The sequence below is a fragment of the Panulirus ornatus genome, chromosome 21 (assembly GCF_036320965.1).
Source record: "Panulirus ornatus isolate Po-2019 chromosome 21, ASM3632096v1, whole genome shotgun sequence".
Taxonomy (NCBI): domain Eukaryota; kingdom Metazoa; phylum Arthropoda; class Malacostraca; order Decapoda; family Palinuridae; genus Panulirus; species Panulirus ornatus.
The window spans coordinates 28085327-28106267 of record NC_092244.1 but is presented as its reverse complement, the minus strand read 5'-3'; the positions used below and the strand labels follow the sequence as shown (position 1 = coordinate 28106267).

The following is a 20941-nucleotide window of genomic DNA, read 5'->3' as shown; positions in this document are numbered from 1 at the left end:
AATCTTACTTCTTCATCCCACCACTCACTACCCTTTCTAATCAACCCACCTCCCACGCTTCTCATGCCACAAGCATGTTTTGCGCAAGCCATCACTGCTTCCCTAAATACATCCCACTCCTCCCCCACTCCCCTTACGTCTTTTGTTCTCACCTTTTTCCATTCTGTACTCAGTCTCTCCTGGTACTTCCTAACACAAGTCTTCTTCCCAAGCTCACTTACTCTCACCACTCTCTTCACCCCAACATTCTCTCTTCTGAAAACCCCTACAAATCTACACCTCCTCCACAAGATAATGATCAGACATCCCTCCAGTTGCACCTCTCAGCACATTAACATCCAAAAGTCTCTCTTTCGCACGCCTATCAATTAACACGTAATCCAATAACGCTCTTTGGCCATCTCTTCTACTTACATACGTATACTTATGTATATCTCGCTTTTTAAACCAGGTGTTCCCAATCACCAGTCCTTTTTCAGCACATAGATCTACAAGCTCTTCACCATTTCCATTTACAACACTGAACACCCCATGTATACCAATTATTCCCTCAACTGCCTCATTGCTCACCTTTGCATTCAAATCACCCATTACTATAACCCGGTCTTGTGCATCAAAACCACTAACACACTCATTCAGCTGCTCCCAAAACACTTGCCTCTCATGATCTTTCTTCTCATGCCCAGGTGCATATGCACCAATAATCACCCATCTCTCTCCATCAACTTTCAGTTTTACCCATATCAATCTAGAATTTACTTTCTTACACTCTATCACATGGTCCTGCAACTCCTGTTTCAGGAGTAGTGCTACTCCTTCCCTTGCTCTTGTCCTCTCACTAACCCCTGACTTTACTCCCAAGACATTCCCAAACCACTCTTTCCCCTTAGCTTTGAGCTTCGTTTCACTCAGAGCCAAAACATCCAGGTTCCTTTCCTCAAACACACTACCTATCTCTCCTTTTTTCTCATCTTGGTTACATCCATACACATTTAGACACCCCAATCTGAGCGTTCGAGGAGGGTAAGCACTCCCTGCGTGACTCCTTCTTCTGTTTACCCTTTTAGAAAGTTAAAATACAAGAAGAGGAGGGTTTCTGGCCCCCCGCTCCCGTCCCCTTTAGTCGCCTTCTACGACACGTGAGGAATGCGTGGGAAGTATTCTTTCTCCCCTATCCCCATATATATATATATATATATATATATATATATATATATATATATATATATATATATATATATATATTTTTTTTTTTTTTTTTTTCATTCATTTCAAGCTAGAAGTTTCAGTTTTCTAAATTGTTTCTTACATTTTTCATATGTATATATATATGTATGTGTGTGTGTGTGTGTGTGTGTGTGTATATGTGCGTATGTATGTGTATGTGTGTGTATGTGTATATGTATATATATATGTATATTATCCCTAGGGATAGGGGTGAAAGAATACTTCCCACGTATTCCTCGCGTGTCGTAGAAAGCGACTAGAGGGGACGGGAGCGGGGGGCCAGAAATCCTCCCCTCCTTGTATTAACTTTCTAAAATGGGAAACAGAAGAAGGAGTCACGCGGGGAGTGCTCATCCTCCTCGAAGGCTCAGAGTGGGGTGCCTAAATGTGTGTGGATGTAACCAAGATGTGAAAAAAGGAGAGATAGGTAGTATGTTTGAGGAAAGGAACCTGGATGTTTTGGCTCTGAGTGAAACGAAGCTCAAGGGTAAAGGGGAAGAGTGGTTTGGGAATGTCTGGGGAGTAAAGTCAGGGGTTAGTGAGAGGACAAGAGCAAGGGAAGGAGTAGCAATACTCCTGAAACAGGAGTTGTGGGAGTATGTGATAGAATGTAAGAAAGTAAATTCTCGATTAATATGGATAAAACTGAAAGTTGATGGAGAGAGGTGGGTGATTATTGGTGCATATGCACCCGGGCATGAGAAGAAAGATCATGAGAGGCAAGTGTTTTGGGAGCAGCTGAATGAGTGTGTTAGTAGTTTTGATGCACGAGACCGGGTTATAGTGATGGGTGATTTGAATGCAAAGGTGAGTAATGTGGCAGTTGAGGGAATAATTGGTATACATGGGGTGTTCAGTGTTGTAAATGGAAATGGTGAAGAGCTTGTAGATTTATGTGCTGAAAAAGGACTGATGATTGGGAATACCTGGTTTAAAAAGCGCGATATACATAAGTATACTTATGTAAGTAGGAGAGATGGCCAGAGAGCGTTATTGGATTACGTGTTAATTGACAGGCGTGCGAAAGAGAGACTTTTGGATGTTAATGTGCTAAGAGGTGCAACTGGAGGGATGTCTGATCATTATCTTGTGGAGGCTAAGGTGAAGATTTGTATGGGTTTTCGGAAAAGAAGAGTGAATGTTGGGGTGAAGAGGGTGGTAAGAGTAAGTGAGCTTGGGAAGGAGACCTGTGTGAGGAAGTACCAGGAGAGACTGAGTACAGAATGGAAAAAGGTGAGAGCAATGGAAGTAAGGGGAGTGGGGGAGGAATGGGAATCAGTGATGGATTGCGCAAAAGATGCTTGTGGCATGAGAAGAGTGGGAGGTGGGTTGATTAGAAAGGGTAGTGAGTGGTGGGATGAAGAAGTAAGAGTATTAGTGAAAGAGGAGAGGCATTTGGACGATTTTTGCAGGGAAAAAATGCAATTGAGTGGGAGATGTATAAAAGAAAGAGACAGGAGGTCAAGAGAAAGGCGCAAGAGGTGAAAAAAAGGGCAAATGAGAGTTGGGGTGAGAGAGTATCATTAAATTTTAGGGAGAATAAAAAGATGTTCTGGAAGGAGGTAAATAAAGTGCGTAAGACAAGGGAGCAAATGGGAACTTCAGTGAAGGGCGCAAATGGGGAGGTGATAACAAGTAGTGGTGATGTGAGAAGGAGATGGAGTGAGTATTTTGAAGTATAAAAAAAAAAAATATATATATATTTATTATACTTTGTCGCTGTCTCCCGCGTTTGCGAGGTAGCGCAAGGAAACAGACGAAAGAAATGGCCCAACCCCCCCCCCATACACATGTATATACATACGTCCACACACGCAAATATACATACCTACACAGCTTTCCATGGTTTACCCCAGACGCTTCACATGCCTTGATTCAATCCACTGACAGCACGTCAACCCCGGTATACCACATCGTTCCAATTCACTCTATTCCTTGCCCTCCTTTCACCCTCCTGCATGTTCAGGCCCCGATCACACAAAATCTTTTTCACTCCATCTTTCAACCTCCATATATATATATATATATACATATATATATGGGGATAGGGGCAAATGAGAGTTGGGGTGAGAGTATCATTAAATTCTAGGGAGAATAAAAAGATGTTCTGGAAGGAGGTAAATAGAGTGCGTAAGACAAGGGAGCAAATGGGAACTTCAGTGAAGGGCGCAAATGGGGAGGTGATAACAAGTAGTGGAGATGTGAGAAGGAGATGGAGTGAGTATTTTGAAGGTTTGTTGAATGTGTTTGATGATAGAGTGGCAGATATAGGGTGTTTTGGTCGAGGTGGTGTGCAAAGTGAGAGGGTTAGGGAAAATGATTTGGTAAACAGAGAAGAGGTAGTAAAAGCTTTGCGGAAGATGAAAGCCGGCAAGGCAGCAGGTTTGGATGGTATTGCAGTGGAATTTATTAAAAAAGGGGGTGACTGTATTGTTGACTGGTTGGTAAGGTTATTTAATGTATGTATGACTCATGGTGAAGTGCCTGAGGATTGGCGGAATGCGTGCATAGTGCCATTGTACAAAGGCAAAGGGGATAAGAGTGAGTGCTCAAATTACAGCGGTATAAGTTTGTTGAGTATTCCTGGTAAATTATATGGGAGGGTATTGATTGAGAGGGTGAAGGCATGTATAGAGCATCAGATTGGGGAAGAGCAGTGTTGTTACAAAAGTGGTAGAGGATGTGTGGATCAGGTGTTTGCTTTGAAGAATGTATTTGAAAAATACTTAGAAAAGCAAATGGATTTGTATGTAGCATTTATGGATCTAGAGAAGGCCTATGATAGAGTTGATAGAGATGCTCTGTGGAGGTATTAAGAATATATGGTGTGGGAGGCAAGTTGTTAGAAGCAGTGAAAAGTTTTTATCGAGGATGTAAGGCATGTGTACGTGTAGGAAGAGAGGAAAGTGATTGGTTCTCAGTGAATGTAGTTTTGCAGCAGGGGTGTGTGATATCTCCATGGTTGTTTGATTTGTTTATGGATGGGGTTGTTAGGGAGGTGAATGCACGAGTTTTGGTAAGAGGGGCAAGTATCCTGTCTGTTGTGGATGAGAGAGCTTGGGAAGTGAGTCAGTTGTTGTTCGCAGATGATACAGCGCTGGTGGCTGATTCATGTGAGAAACTGCAGAAGCTGGTGACTGAGTTTGGTAAAGTGTGTGAAAGAAGAAAGTTAAGAGTAAATGTGAATAAGAGCAAGGTTATTAGGTACAGTAGGGTTGAGGGTCAAGTCAATTGGGAGGTAAGTTTGAATGGAGAAAAACTGGAGGAAGTAAAGTGTTTTAGATATCTGGGAGTGGATCTGGCAGCGGATGGAACCATGGAAGCGGAAGTGAATCATAGGGTGGGGGAGGGGGCGAAAATCCTGGGAGCCTTGAAGAATGTGTGGAAGTCGAGAACATTATCTCGGAAAGCAAAAATGGGTATGTTTGAAGGAATAGTGGTTCCAACAATGTTGTATGGTTGCGAGGCGTGGGCTATGGATAGAGTTGTGCGCAGGAGGGTGGATGTGCTGGAAATGAGATGTTTGAGGACAATGTGTGGTGTGAGGTGGTTTGATCGAGTAAGTAATGTAAGGGTAAGAGAGATGTGTGGAAATAAAAAGAGCGTGGTTGAGAGAGCAGAAGAGGGTGTTTTGAAATGGTTTTGGCACATGGAGAGAATGAGTGAGGAAAGATTGACCAAGAGGATATATGTGTCGGAGGTGGAGGGAACGAGGAGAAGTGGGAGACCAAATTGGAGGTGGAAAGATGGAGTGAAAAAGATTTTGTGTGATCGGGGCCTGAACATGCAGGAGGGTGAAAGGAGGGCAAGGAATAGAGTGAATTAGATCGATATGGTATACCGGGATTGACGTGCTGTCAGTGGATTGAATCAGGGCATGTGAAGCGTCTGGGGTAAACCATGGAAAGTTGTGTGGGGGCCTGGATGTGTAAAGGGAGCTGTGGTTTCGGGCATTATTGCGTGGCAGCTAGAGACTGAGTGTGAACGAATGGGGCCTTTGTTGTCTTTTCCTAGTGCTACCTCGCACACATGAGGGGGGAGGGGGATGGTACTCCATGTGTGGCGAGGTGGCGATGGGAGTGAATGGGGGCAGACAGTGTGAATTGTGTGCATTGGTATATATGTATGTGTCTGTGTATGTATATATATGTGTACATTGAGATGTATAGGTATGTATATTTGCGTGTGTGGACGTGTGTGTGTGTGTACATTGTGTATGGGGGTGGGTTGGGCCATTTCTTTCGTCTGTTTCCTTGCGCTAATTCGGAAACGCGGGAGACAGCGACAAAGCAAAATGAATAAATAATATATATATATATATATATATATATATATATATATATATATATATATATATATATATATATATATATATATATATATATTTGGACGATTTTTGCAGGGAAAAAATGCAATTGAGTGGGAGAAGTATAAAAGAAAGAGACAGGAGGTCAAGAGAAAGGTGCAAGAGGTGAAAAAAAGGGCAAATGAGAGTTGGGGTGAGAGAGTATCATTAAATTTTAGGGAGAATAAAAAGATGTTCTGGAAGGAGGTAAATAAAGTGCGTAAGACAAGGGAGCAAATGGGAACTTCAGTGAAGGGCGCAAATGGGGAGGTGATAACAAGTAGTGGTGATGTGAGAAGGAGATGGAGTGAGTATTTTGAAGGTTTGTTGAATGTGTTTGATGATAGAGTGGCAGATATAGGGTGTTTTGGTCGAGGTGGTGTGCAAAGTGAGAGGGTTAGGGAAAATGATTTGTTAAACAGAGAAGAGGTAGTGAAAGCTTTGCGGAAGATGAAAGCCGGCAAGGCAGCAGGTTTGGATGGTATTGCAGTGGAATTTATTAAAAAAGGGGGTGACTGTATTGTTGACTGGTTGGTAAGGTTATTTAATGTATGTATGACTCATGGTGAGGTGCCTGAGGATTGGCGGAATGCGTGCATAGTGCCATTGTACAAAGGCAAAGGGGATAAGAGTGAGTGCTCAAATTACAGAGGTATAAGTTTGTTGAGTATTCCTGGTAAATTATATAGGAGGGTATTGATTGAGAGGGTGAAGGCATGTACAGAGCATCAGATTGGGGAAGAGCAGTGTGGTTTCAGAAGTGGTAGAGGATGTGTGGATCAGGTGTTTGCTTTGAAGAATGTATGTGAGAAATACTTTAGAAAAGGAAATGGATTTGTATGTAGCATTTATGGATCTGGAGAAGGCATATGATAGAGTTGATAGAGATGCTCTGTGGAAGGTATTAAGAATATATGGTGTGGGAGGAAAGTTGTTAGAAGCAGTGAAAAGTTTTTATCGAGGATGTAAGGCATGTGTACGTGTAGGAAGAGAGGAAAGGGATTGGTTCTCAGTGAATGTAGGTTTGCGGCAGGGGTGTGTGATGTCTCCATGGTTGTTTAATTTGTTTATGGATGGGGTTGTTAGGGAGGTAAATGCAAGAGTTTTGGAAAGAGGGGCAAGTATGAAGTCTGTTGGGGATGAGAGAGCTTGGGAAGTGAGTCAGTTGTTGTTCGCTGATGATACAGCGCTGGTGGCTGATTCATGTGAGAAACTGCAGAAGCTGGTGACTGAGTTTGCTAAAGTGTGTGGAAGAAGAAAGTTAAGAGTAAATGTGAATAAGAGCAAGGTTATTAGGTACAGTAAGGTTGAGGGTCAAGTCAGTTGGGAGGTGAGTTTGAATGGAGAAAAACTGGAGGAAGTGAAGTGTTTTAGATATCTGGGAGTGGATCTGGCAGCGGATGGAACCATGGAAGCGGAAGTGGATCATAGGGTGGGGGAGGGGGCGAAAATTCTGGGGGCCTTGAAGAATGTGTGGAAGTCGAGAACATTATCTCGGAAAGCAAAAATGGGTATGTTTGAAGGAATAGTGGTTCCAACAATGTTGTATGGTTGCGAGGCGTGGGCTATGGATAGAGTTGTGCGCAGGAGGATGGATGTGCTGGAAATGAGATGTTTGAGGACAATGTGTGGTGTGAGGTGGTTTGATCGAGTGAGTAACGTAAGGGTAAGAGAGATGTGTGGAAATAAAAAGAGCGTGGTTGAGAGAGCAGAAGAGGGTGTTTTGAAGTGGCTTGGGCACATGGAGAGAATGAGTGAGGAAAGATTGACCAAGAGGATATATGTGTCGGAGGTGGAGGGAACGAGGAGAAGAGGGAGACCAAATTGGAGGTGGAAAGATGGAGTGAAAAAGATTTTGTGTGATCGGGGCCTGAACATGCAGGAGGGTGAAAGGAGGGCAAGGAATAGAGTGAATTGGAGCGATGTGGTATACCGGGGTTGACGTGCTGTCAGTGGATTGAATCAAGGCATGTGAAGCGTCTGGGGAAAACCATGGAAAGCTGTGTAGGTATGTATATTTGCGTGTGTGGACGTATGTATATACATGTGTATGGGGGGGGGTTGGGCCATTTCTTTCGTCTGTTTCCTTGCGCTACCTCGCAAACGCGGGAGACAGCGACAAAGTATAAAAAAAAAGAAATATATATATATATATATATATATATATATATATATATATATATATATATATATATATATATATATATATATATATATATATATTCTTTCACACACTTTACCAAACTCAGTCACCAGCTTCTGCAGTTTCTCACATGAATCAGCCACCAGCGCTGTATCATCAGCGAACAACAACTGACTCACTTCCCAAGCTCTCTCATCCCCAACAGACTTCATACTTGCCCCTCTTTCCAAAACTCTTGCATTCACCTCCCTAACAACCCCATCCATAAACAAATTAAACAACCATGGAGACATCACACACCCCTGCCGCAAACCTACATTCACTGAGAACCAATCACTTTCCTCTCTTCCTACACGTACACATGCCTTACATCCTCGATAAAAACGTTTCACTGCTTCTAACAACTTGCCTCCCACACCATATATTCTTAATACCTTCCACAGAGCATCTCTATCAACTCTATCATATGCCTTTTCCAAATCCATAAATGCTACATACAAATCCATTTGCTTTTCTAAGTTTTTCTCACATACATTCTTCAAAGCAAACACCTGATCCACACATCCTCTACCACTTCTGAAACCACACTGCTCTTCCCCAATCTGATGATCTGTACATGCCTTCACCCTCTCAATCAATACCCTCCCATATAATTTACCAGGAATACTCAACAAACTTATACCTCTGTAATTTGAGCACTCACTCTTATCCCCTTTGCCTTTGTACAACTGCACTATGCACGCATTCCGCCAATCCTCAGGCACCTCACCATGAGTCATACATACATTAAATAACCTTACCAACCAGTCAACAATAAAGTCACCCCCTTTTTTAATAAATTCCACTGCAATACCATCCAAACCTGCTGCCTTGCCGGCTTTCATCTTCCGCAAAGCTTTTACTACCTCTTCTCTGTTTACCAAATCATTTTCCCTAACCCTCTCACTTTGCACACCACCTCGACCAAAACACCCTATATCTGCCACTCTATCATCAAACACATTCAACAAACCTTCAAAATACTCACTCCATCCCCTTCTCACATCACCACTACTTGTTATCACCTCCCCATTTGCGCCCTTCACTGAAGTTCCCATTTGCTCCCTTGTCTTACGCACTTTATTTACCTCCTTCCAGAACATCTTTTTATTCTCCCTAAATTTAATGATACTCTCTCACCCCAACTCTCATTTGCCCTTTTTTTCACCTCTTGCACCTTTCTCTTGACCTCCTGTCTCTTTCTTTTATACATCTCCCACTCAATTGCATTTTTTCCCTGCAAAAATCGTCGAAATGCCTCGCTCTTCTCTTTCACTAATAATCTTACTTCTTCATCCCACCACTCACTACCCTTTCTAATCAACCCACCTCCCACTCTTCTCATGCCACAAGCATCTATTGCGCAATCCATCACTGATTCCCTAAATACATCCCATTCCTCCCCCACTCCCCTTACTTCCATTGTTCTCACCTTTTTCCATTCTGTACTCAGTCTCTCCTGGTACTTCCTCACACAAGTCTCCTTCCCAAGCTCACTTACTCTCACCACCCTCTTCACCCCAACATTCACTCTTCTTTTCTGAAAACCCATACAAATCTTCACCTTAGCCTCCACAAGATAATGATCAGACATCCCTCCAGTTGCACCTCTCAGCACATTAACATCCAAAAGTCTCTCTTTCACGCGCCTGTCAATTAACACGTAATCCAATAAGTATACATAAGTATACTTATGTATATCTCGCTTTTTAAACCAGGTATTCCCAATCATCAGTCCTTTTTCAGCACATAAATCTACAAGCTCTTCACCATTTCCATTTACAACACTGAACACCCCATGTATACCAATTATTCCCTCAACTGCCACATTACTCACCTTTGCATTCAAATCACTCATCACTATAACCCGGTCTCGTGCATCAAAACCACTAACACACTCATTCAGCTACTCCCAAAACACTTGCCTCTCATGATCTTTCTTCTCATGCCCAGGTGCATATGCACCAATAATCACCCATCTCTCTCCATCAACTTTCAGTTTTACCCATATTAATCGAGAATTTACTTTCTTACATTCTGTCACATACTCACACAACTCCTGTTTCAGGAGTAGTGCTACTCCTTCCCTTGCTCTTGTCCTCTCACTAACCCCTGACTTTACTCCCAAGACATTCCCAGACCACTCTTCCACTTTACCCTTGAGCTTCGTTTCACTCAGAGCCAAAACATCCAGGTTCCTTTCCTCAAACATACTACCTATCTCTCCTTTTTTCACATCTTGGTTACATCCACACACATTTAGGCACCCCAATCTGAGCATTCGAGGAGGATGAGCAATCCCCGCGTGACTCCTTCTTCTGTTTCCCATTTTAGAAAGTTAAAAATAAAGGTTATTAGGTACAGTAGGGTTGAGGGTCAAGTCAATTGGGAGGTGAGTTTGAATGGAGAAAAACTGGAGGAAGTGAAGTGTTTTAGATATCTGGGAGTGGATGTGGCAGCGGATGGAACCATGGAAGCGGAAGTGGATCATAGGGTGGGGGAGGGGGCGAAAATTCTGGGAGCCTTGAAGAATGTGTGGAAGTCGAGAACATTATCTCGGAAAGCAAAAATGAGTATGTTTGAAGGAATAGTGGTTCCAACAATGTTGTATGGTTGCGAGGCGTGGGCTATGGATAGAGATGTGCGCAGGAGGATGGATGTGCTGGAAATGAGATGTTTGAGGACAATGTGTGGTGTGAGGTCGTTTGATCGAGTAAGTAACGTAAGGGTAAGAGAGATGTGTGGAAATAAAAAGAGCGTGGTTGAGAGAGCAGAAGAGGGTGTTTTGAAATGGTTTTGGCACATGGAGAGAATGAGTGAGGAAAGATTGACCAAGAGGATATATGTGTCGGAGGTGGAGGGAACGAGGAGAAGTGGGAGACCAAATTGGAGGTGGAAAGATGGAGTGAAAAAGATTTTGTGTGATCGGGGCCTGAACATGCAGGAGGGTGAAAGGAGGGCAAGGAATAGAGTGAATTGGAGCGATGTGGTATACCGGGGTTGACGTGCTGTCAGTGGATTGAATCAAGGCATGTGAAGCGTCTGGGGTAAACCATGGAAAGCTGTGTAGGTATGTATATTTGCGTGTGTGGACGTATGTATATACATGTGTATGTGGGTGGGTTGGGCCATTTCTTTCGTCTGTTTCCTTGCGCTACTTTGCAAACGCGGGAGACAGCGACAAAGCAAAAAAAAAAAAAAATAAATATATATATATATATATATATATATATATATATATATATATATATATATATATATATATATATCTATATCTATATATATATATATATATATATATATATATATATATATATATAAAAGAAAGAGACAGGAGGTCAAGAGAAAGGTGCAAGAGGTGAAAAAAAGGGCAAATGAGAGTTGGGGTGAGAGACTATCAGTAAATTTTAGGGAGAATAAAAAGATGTTCTGGAAGGAGGTAAATAGGGTGCGTAAGACAAGGGAGCAAATGGGAACTTCAGTGAAGGGCGTAAATGGGGAGGTGATAACAAGTAGCGGTGATGTGAGAAGGAGATGGAATGAGTATTTTGAAGGTTTGTTGAATGTGTCTGATGACAGAGTGGCAGATATAGGGTGTTTTGGTCGAGGTGGTGTGCAAAGTGAGAGGGTTAGGGAAAATGATTTGGTAAACAGAGAAGAGGTAGTAAAAGCTTTGCGGAAGATGAAAGCCGGCAAGGCAGCAGGTTTGGATGGTATTGCAGTGGAATTTATTAAAAAAGGGGGTGACTGTATTGTTGACTGGTTGGTAAGGTTATTTAATGTATGTATTACTCATGGTGAGGTGCCTGAGGATTGGCGGAATGCGTGCATAGTGCCATTGTACAAAGGCAAAGGGGATAAGAGTGAGTGCCCAAATTACAGAGGTATAAGTTTGTTGAGTATTCCTGGTAAATTATATGGGAGGGTATTGATTGAGAGGGTGAAGGCATGTACAGAGCATCAGATTGGGGAAGAGCAGTGCGGTTTCAGAAGTGGTAGAGGATGTGTGGATCAGGTGTTTGCTTTGAAGAATGTATGTGAGAAATACTTAGAAAAGCAAATGGATTTGTATGTAGCATTTATGGATCTGGAGAAGGCATATGATAGAGTTGATAGAGATGCTCTGTGGAAGGTATTAAGAATATATGGTGTGGGAGGCAAGTTGTTAGAAGCAGTGAAAAGTTTTTATCGAGGATGTAAGGCATGTGTACGTGTAGGAAGAGAGGAAAGTGATTGGTTCTCAGTGAATGTAGGTTTGCGGCAGGGGTGTGTGATGTCTCCATGGTTGTTTAATTTGTTTATGGATGGGGTTGTTAGGGAGGTAAATGCAAGAGTCCTGGAAAGAGGGGCAAGTATGAAGTCTGTTGGGGATGAGAGAGCTTGGGAAGTGAGTCAGTTGTTGTTCGCTGATGATACAGCGCTGGTGGCTGATTCATGTGAGAAACTGCAGAAGCTGGTGACTGAGTTTGGTAAAGTGTGTGGAAGAAGAAAGTTAAGAGTAAATGTGAATAAGAGCAAGGTTATTAGGTACAGTAGGGGTGAGGGTCAAGTCAATTGGGAGGTGAGTTTGAATGGAGAAAAACTGGAGGAAGTGAAGTGTTTTAGATGTCTGGGAGTGGATCTGTCAGCGGATGGAACCATGGAAGCGGAAGTGGATCATAGGGTGGGGGAGGGGGCGAAAATTTTGGGAGCCTTGAAAAATGTGTGGAAGTCGAGAACATTGTCTCGGAAAGCAAAAATGGGTATGTTTGAAGGAATAGTGGTTCCAACAATGTTGTATGGTTGCGAGGCGTGGGCTATGGATAGAGATGTGCGCAGGAGGATGGATGTGCTGGAAATGAGATGTTTGAGGACAATGTGTGGTGTGAGGTGGTTTGATCGAGTAAGTAACGTAAGGGTAAGAGAGATGTGTGGAAATAAAAAGAGCGTGGTTGAGAGAGCAGAAGAGGGTGTTTTGAAATGGTTTGGGCACATGGAGAGAATGAGTGAGGAAAGATTGACCAAGAGGATATATGTGTCGGAGGTGGAGGGAACGAGGAGAAGAGGGAGACCAAATTGGAGGTGGAAAGATGGAGTGAAAAAGATTTTGTGTGATCGGGGCCTGAACATGCAGGAGGGTGAAAGGAGGGCAAGGAATAGAGTGAATTGGAGCGATGTGGTATACAGGGGTTGACGTGCTGTCAGTGGATTGAATCAAGGCATGTGAAGCGTCTGGGGTAAACCATGGAAAGCTGTGTAGGTATGTATATTTGCGTGTGTGGACGTATGTACATGTGTATGGGGGGGGGGGGGGGGGTTGGGCCATTTCTTTCGTCTGTTTCCTTGCGCTACCTCGCAAACGCGGGAGACAGCGACAAAGTATAAAAAAAAAAAAAAAAAAAATATATATATATGGTGAAGAGCTTGTAGATTTATGTGCTGAAAAAGGACTGGTGATTGGGCATACCTGGTTTAAAAAGAGAGATATACACAAGTATACGTATGGAAGTAGGAGAGATGGCCAGAGAGCGTTATTGGATTACGAGTTAATTGATAGGCGCGCGAAAGAGAGACTTTTGGATGTTAATGTGCTGAGAGGTGCAACTGGAGGGATGTCTGATCATTATCTTTTGGAGGCAAAGAAGAAGCTTTGTAGAGGTATTCAGAAAGGAAGAATGTTGGGGTGAAAAGAATGGTGAGAGTAAACGAGCCTGGGAAGGAGCATTGTGTGAGGAAGTACCAGGAGAGACTGAGTACAGAATGGAAAAAGGTGAGAACAAAGGAGGTAAGGGGAGTGGGGGAGAAATGGGGTGTATTTTTAGAAGTAGTGATGGCTTGCGCAAAGGATGCTTGTGGCATGAGAGTCGTGGGAGGTGGGCATATTAGAAAGGTTAGTGAGTGGTGGGATGAAGAAGTAAGATTATTAGTGAAAGAGAAGAGCGAGGCATTTCGACGATTTTTGCAGGGAAAAATTGCAAATGATTGGAGATGTATAAAAGAAAGAGGCAGAAGGTCAAGAGAAAGGTGCAAGAGGTGAAAAAGAGGGCAAATGAGAGTTGGGGTGAGAGAGTATCATTAAATTTTAGGGAGAATAAAAAGATGTTTTGGAAGGAAGTAAATAAAGTGCTTAAGATAAGGGAACAAATGGGAGTTTTAGTGAAGGGGAGGTGATAACAGGTAGTGGTGATGTGAGGACATGGAGTGAGAATTTTGAGGTTTGTTGAATGTGTTTGATGATAGGGTGGCAGATATAGGGTGTTTTGGTCGAGGTTGTCTGCAAAGTGAGAGGGTTAGGGAAAATGATTTGGTAAACAGAGAAGAGGTAGTAAAAGCTTTGCGGTAGATGAAAGCCGGCAAGGCAGCAGGTTTGCATGGTATTGCAGTGGAATTCATTAAAAAAAAGGGGTGACTGTATTGTTGACTGGTTGGTAAAGTTATCTAATGTATATATGGCTCATGGTGAGGTGCCTGAGGATTGGCGGAATGCTTGTATAGTGCCATTGTACAAAGGCAAAGGGGATAAAAGTGAGTGCTCAAATTACAGAGGCATAAGTTTGTTGAGTATTCCTGGGAAATTATATAGGCGGGTACTGATTGAGAGGGTGAAGGCATATACAGAGCATCAGATTGGGGAAGAGCAGTGTGGTTTCAGAAGTGGTAGAGGATGTGTGGATCAGGTGTTTGCTTTGAAGAATGTACGTGAGAAATACTTTAAAAAGCAAATGGATATGTATGTAGCATTTATGGATCTAGAGAAGGACAATGATAGAGTTGATAGAGATGCTCTGTGGAAGGTACTAAGAATATATGGTGTGGGAGGCAAGTTGTTAGAAGCAGTGAAAAGTTTTTATCGAGGATGTAAGGCATGTGTACGTGTAGGAAGAGAGGAAGGTGATTGGTTCTCAGTGAATGTAGGTTTGCGGCAGGGGTGTGTGATGTCTCCATGGTTGTTTAATTTGTTTATGGATGGGGTTGTTAGGGAGGTGAATGCTAGAGTTTTGGAGAGAGGGGCAAATATGCAGTCTGTTTTGGATGAGAGTGCTTAGAAAGCGAGTCAGTTATTGTTCGCTGACGATACAACGCTGGTGGCTGATTCGGGTGATAAACTGCAGAAGCTGGTGGCTGTGTTTGGTAAAGTGTGTGAAAGAAGAAAGCCGAGAGTAAATGTGAATAAGAGCAAGGTTATTATGTACAGTAGAGTTGAGGGACAAGTCAATTGGGAGGTAAGCTTGAATGGAGAAAAACTTGAGGTAGTGAAGTGTTTTAGATATCCGGGAGTGGATCTGGCAGCGGATGGAACCATGGAAGCGGAAGTGAGTCACAGGGCGGGAGAGGAGGCGAAGGTTCTAGGAGCATTGAAGAATGTGTGGAAGGCGAGAACGTTATCTCGGAAAGCAAAAATGGGTATGTCTGAAGGAATAGTGGGTCCAACAATGTTATATGGTTGCGAGGCGTGGGCTATTGATAGGGTTGTGCGGAGGGGGGTGGATGTGTTGGAAATGATCGAGTAAGTAATGAAAGGGCAAGAGGGATAAGTGGTAATAAAACGAGTGTGGATAAGAGAGCAGAAGAGGTGTATTAAAATGGTTTGGTCACATGGAGAGAATGAGTGAGGAAAGATTGACAAAGAGGATATACGTGTCAGAGGTGGAGGGAACAAGAAGTGAGAGACCAATTTGGAGATGGAAAGATGGAGTGAAAAAGATTTTAAGCGATCAGGGTCTGAACATGCAGGAGGGTGAAAGGCGTGCAAGGAATAGAGTGAATTGCAACCATGTGGTATACTGGGGTCGACGTGCTGTGAATGGATTGAACCAGGGCATGTGAAGCGTCTGGGGTAAACCATGGAAAGTTTGTGGGGCCTGGCTGTGGAAAGGGAGCTGTCTTTTCGGTGCATTATACATGACAGCTAGAGAGTGAATGTGAACCAATGTGGCCTTTTGTTGTCTTTTCCCAGCGCTACCTCGCGCGCGTGCGGGGAAGGGGGGGGGGGGGTGTCAATTCATGTGTGGCGGGGTGGCGACAGGAATGAATAAAGGCAGCAAGTATAAATCACGTACATGTGTATTTATGTATATGTCTGTGTATGTATATATTTGTATGTTGAAATGTATAGGTATGTATGTGTGCGTGTGTGGACGTTTATGTAGGTGGGTTGGGCCATTCTTTCGTCTGTTTCATTGCGCTCCTTCGCTAACGCAGGAGACAGCGACAAAGTATAATAAATAAATAAGCATATATATATATATATATATATATATATATATATATATATATATATATATATATATATATATATATATATATATATATATATATTGGAAAGGATCACAATTTTGCGCGTGATCAAGATATTCCTTTGAGTCCATGGGGAAAATGAAACGCGAAAAGTTCCCAAGTGCACTTACGTGTAATAATCACATCATCAGGGGAGACACAAGAGAGGAATATAACAGTCAGTTGATATACATCGAAGAGACGAAGCTAGGACGCCATTTGGTAAACATGTGATTGTCCAAAACATACAACGAGCGTTCATAAACTTATCATTTTACAAATCTTATCAACAATAAAGTTGTCTAATTTGTACAGACCATCACTAATATTAAGATTATTATTCTTTGTGTATTTAATAATAGAAGATTCAATGATATTTCTCTTGGTATTAGAGTTAGAGTTAACAACTGAGATGGCGTTACTCCAGTCAATACAATGATCATAGTTTTTAGCATGATTAAACAAGGCATTTGATTCCTGTCCTGTTCTTATACTATATTTATGTTGCTTAAGTCTAACAGAAAGATCCTTACCAGTCTGACCAACATAAAATTTATCACAGTTTCCACAAGGAACTTTATAGATGCAACCAAGAGAATTTTCTGTTGAATTCCTGATTAAGATATTCTTTATAGTATTATTGTTGCTAAAGGCAACATTTACATTAAAGGATTTAAGCAACATGGGAAGCAAAGTGAAATTATTATTAAAAGGGAGAACTAAAAGATTCTTGGTGTTAATGGGAGGTTTGGGCTCAACTCTATAAAATGATTTCTTTGCTAACTTAAGGGATTTATCAATGAAAGATCTAGGGTACTTTAACTCAGATCCAATAGAATATATCTTCTCAAACTCATCATCAATAAACTCTGGACTGCAAATACGTAATGCCCTTAGGAACATAGATTGAAATGATGATAATTTAACTCTGTCATGTTGAGATGAGAAATAATGGATATATGAGCATACATTGGTGGGTTTTCTGTATATGCTAAACTTAAATTTGTTTCCTTGTCTGTGGATCATGCAATCTAAAAATGGTAACATACAATTATTTTCATTTTCTACAGTAAATTTGATGGAAGGTACTAAATTGTTAAGTAAGGGGAGAAATATTTGTAAATTTTCATCTGTTGGCCAAACACAAAGAACATCATCTACATACCTAAACCAAATTGCATTAGAAGGTAAGATATCCTTTAGTAATTTTGTTTCAAAAAATTCCATATAAAGATTACTAAGTACAGGTGAAAGAGGGTTACCCATTGCCATACCAAATTTTTGAGCATAATAATCTCCATTGAATTGAAATACACAGTCTTTTATACACAATTTTATCAGTTCAATAAAATTAGACTTTGAAACAGGTAATTGAATATCATCCAAGACATCAAATAAATATTCTAAAAGGTCATCAACTGGAACTTTAGTGAAAAGTGAGGAAACATCAAAGCTAATTAGTTTGAAATCAAAATTAATGTTGACATTGTTTAGCTTGTTGACTAAATCTACATTGTTCATGATATTAGAATTTGATACCTTACCTACTAAAGGGCTTAATAAGGAAACTAACCATTTTGATAATTTATATGTGATGGAGCCTACTGAACTCACTATAGGTCTTGCTGGAAAATTTTGTTTATGTGTTTTGATGAGTCCATACATATATGGCAATGAAGGGGACAAAGATGACAAATTTTTGATAAGAGAAATGTTACCTTTCAACAACAACTTCTTTCTTTATTGAAGTGAGAATTAACACTTGGGAACTTTTCGTGTTTCATTTTCCCCGTGGACTCATAGGAATATATATATATATATATATATATATATATATATATATATATATATATATATATATATATTGCATCGAATATGACCAGTATAATTACTCAACACAGAAGGATTAACATCAAATATGTAGTTTATATTAATGTATACGGACTTACAGTAAAAACACATAAGTACTTTAGGAACAATATTTTATACTGCATTTTCACGTACAATATCACATTAAACATTGTCAGGACATAAGTACAAAAATAATCCTATACTTTTTAAAAGAACCCTCTTAATGATACTCACACTTATAGCTAGGATACGAGTAACGTACATCTGGCGTCGAAGCCAAGGATGGTTCAAAGGTAAAGTATTGGTCGAGCAGGGGTCAAGCAGGCGTCAAGCCAGATTGGGGATCGAGAAGGGGTCAAGCAGACGTCAAGGCAGAGTGGGGATCTAGCAAATGGTCAGGACAGACTGGGCTTAAGGCAGAGCAGTGGTCATGCAGAGTACAGTTCAAGGTAGAGCAGGGGCCAGGGCAGAACAAGAGATAACTCGGTCAGGATGACAACAGAGCAGGACAACACAGGGGTGAGGGAGGAATAAGGGTGAGACCAACTCTAGTGTTAAGACAAGCAGCAGGTAAATCAAAGGTGAGAGTCAAGCACAACAGCTTTCAGGGGAAAGGTTAAAGCAGAACAGGAGTTAGGGCAAAGTAGATGTCAAAGCATTACAAGGGTCAGGGTAAGCCATGGTTTGCGGGAGGGTGCAGCAGGGACCAGTGTAGAGCTCGGAGAGTGTTAGGATATACCAGGAATTTGAGGTCTGAGCTGAGGCGAGGCAAGGACAGGGCAGACCCGGTCTTAAGAGTGGCATTACAGAAATAACTGACAAGGAAAACGGCTCCAGATGACTAAAGTATGGCAACCAATATCTGATCAGGAGAGGAAGGAATATTTGTGGGTCACCATTATTCAGTATTTATCATCACTCAAAAGTCATCGGATGACAATGACATATAAGAACCACCAAGTTCCTTGTACAAGATGGCCAGTTTATTTTCCTCCTCTTTGGTAATCTGGCTGTAGGAACGCATATCCAGAGATGCTTCATTCACAAGCCCTTGTTCATACAGGCCTCGAATGAGTCGTTCCATCCAAGGACCTGGTGAGACAAGCACTTAATGCCAACATTTACCTGTACCTCATACACTAGTAGGTACATAAAAATAGTTACATGTAAAACAAAACATCATAAATAAGTTCTCTCATTAAACATATAAATCAGCAGATCACAATACAAGAATTATTACAAAGCATTCGTGAAAAGTTCCAGAATAGATTTCTATGATCTCATTCATACCAGATTGAAACAGTACATACCTGTAAACTTAGTCTGGTAAAAACCAATGGATTCATAGCCTTGCTTTCTGTCACGATGACACATCTGACGCATCACATCACAACACCAGTCAACATCCTCCTGGTTGTCTGTAACATCAGCCTCCAAGGTCACTAGAAGCCGAAGTCCAGTGAACGGTAGGACGGGGAAAGTCTCTGCTTTGGGCTTACCAATTACCTCCACAATAATATCTGGTGAGTACATAAATACCTATACCGTTATTTCATATCTAATCCTAATAAGAAGAATGATAGCTCCCTACGTGCCATTTTTGAACTGGTATTCTTATGCATAAATCGGTGTACAGTGAAACACAGAAGCCTATTCATGAGGTTTGGTGAAAACATCAGGCAAGCGTTCTGATCCTCGCCACCTCCCACGACACAAACAGTTGTTATTACTGAGCAGTGCTTCCACATGCACGTCACTGAATTTCCTGAGATAATGGTTAAATATTTCCGAAATGTCATATTTGTTCCGTATGTTTTCCACATACTTTAATTTGATCTAAACAATTATATTCAATTTTTTTTCATATGACGAAATTTAGCAGACTGTATGACACTGGCCAGAGGATTATTCACACTTTAATGCCAACAAGCAATACATCAAAAGCTTCATTTATAGTCAGGCTTGCCCATTGCCAAGATGTAGTTCAGGCAAGACTTACATTATGTTTCATCCGATGTAATCAATCATTGACCAAGATCGGGAACAGGGCTTTGTCTTATATGAATTCATTATACTTGATCGCCTTTTCCCATGTCAGCGAGGTACCGTCAGGAAATAGACGAAGAACGGCCCATCCATCCACACACACACACACACACACACAAAATGATTGCTATATATCTTTCCTTATCTCCCTTGATGTGGTAATTACACGAAAGTGCACTTGGGAACTTGTGCTTCATTTCCCTGTGAACTCATAGGAATATATATATATATATATATATATATATATATATATATATATATATATATATATATATATATATATATATATATATATATATATATATATATATATATATATTATCCCTGGGGATAGGGGAGAAAGAATACTTCCCACGTATTCCCTGCGTGTCGTAGAAGGCTACTAAAAGGGGAGGGAGCGGGTGGCTGGAAATCCTCCCCTTTCTTGTTTTTTTTTAATTTTCCAAAAGAAGCAACAGAGAAGGGGGTCAGGTGAGGATATTCCCTCTAAGGCCCAGTTCTCTGTTCTTAACGCTACTTCGCTAACGCGGGAAATGGCAAATAGTATGAAAAAAAAAAAAAAAATATATATATATATATATATATATATATATATATATATATATATATATATATATATATATATATATATATATGTATATTATCCCTGAGGATTGGGGAGAAAGAATACTCCCACGTATTCCCTGCGTGTCGTAGAAGGCGACTAAAAGGGGAGGGAGTGGGGGCTGGAAATCCTCCCCTCTTGTTTTTTTTTTCTTTTAATTTTCCAAAAGAAGGAACAGAGAAGGGGGCCAGGTGAGGATGTTCCCTCAGAGGCCCAGTCCTCTGTTCTTAACGCTACCTTGCTGATGCGGGAAATGGCGAATAGTTTGAATATATATAAGAGTGAGTGCTCAAATTACAGAGGTATAAGTTTGTTGAGTATTCCTGGCAAATTATATGGGAGGGTATTGATTGAGAGGGTGAAGGCATGTACAGAGCATCAGATTGGGGAAGAGCAGTGTGGTTTCAGAAGTGGTAGAGGATGTGTGGAT

At 41.3% G+C, this 20941-nt stretch overlaps 1 protein-coding gene across 3 annotated transcripts in view; it reads right to left on the bottom strand.

The window, feature by feature from the left end:
* Positions 1 to 17975: 17975 nt before the first annotated feature.
* The window catches only part of LOC139756428 (uncharacterized), a 100610-nt gene continuing 97644 nt past the window's right edge, over positions 17976 to 20941 (bottom strand). For all 3 annotated transcript variants that reach the window (XM_071675866.1, XM_071675867.1, XM_071675868.1), the window contains 2 exons: positions 19172 to 19381; positions 17976 to 18953 (listed from right to left, as the gene is read on the bottom strand). In XM_071675866.1, coding sequence (XP_071531967.1) covers positions 18781 to 18953; positions 19172 to 19381 — 383 coding nt within the window. In that variant the 3' untranslated portion in view covers positions 17976 to 18780. The remainder of the gene's footprint in view (positions 18954 to 19171; positions 19382 to 20941) is intronic.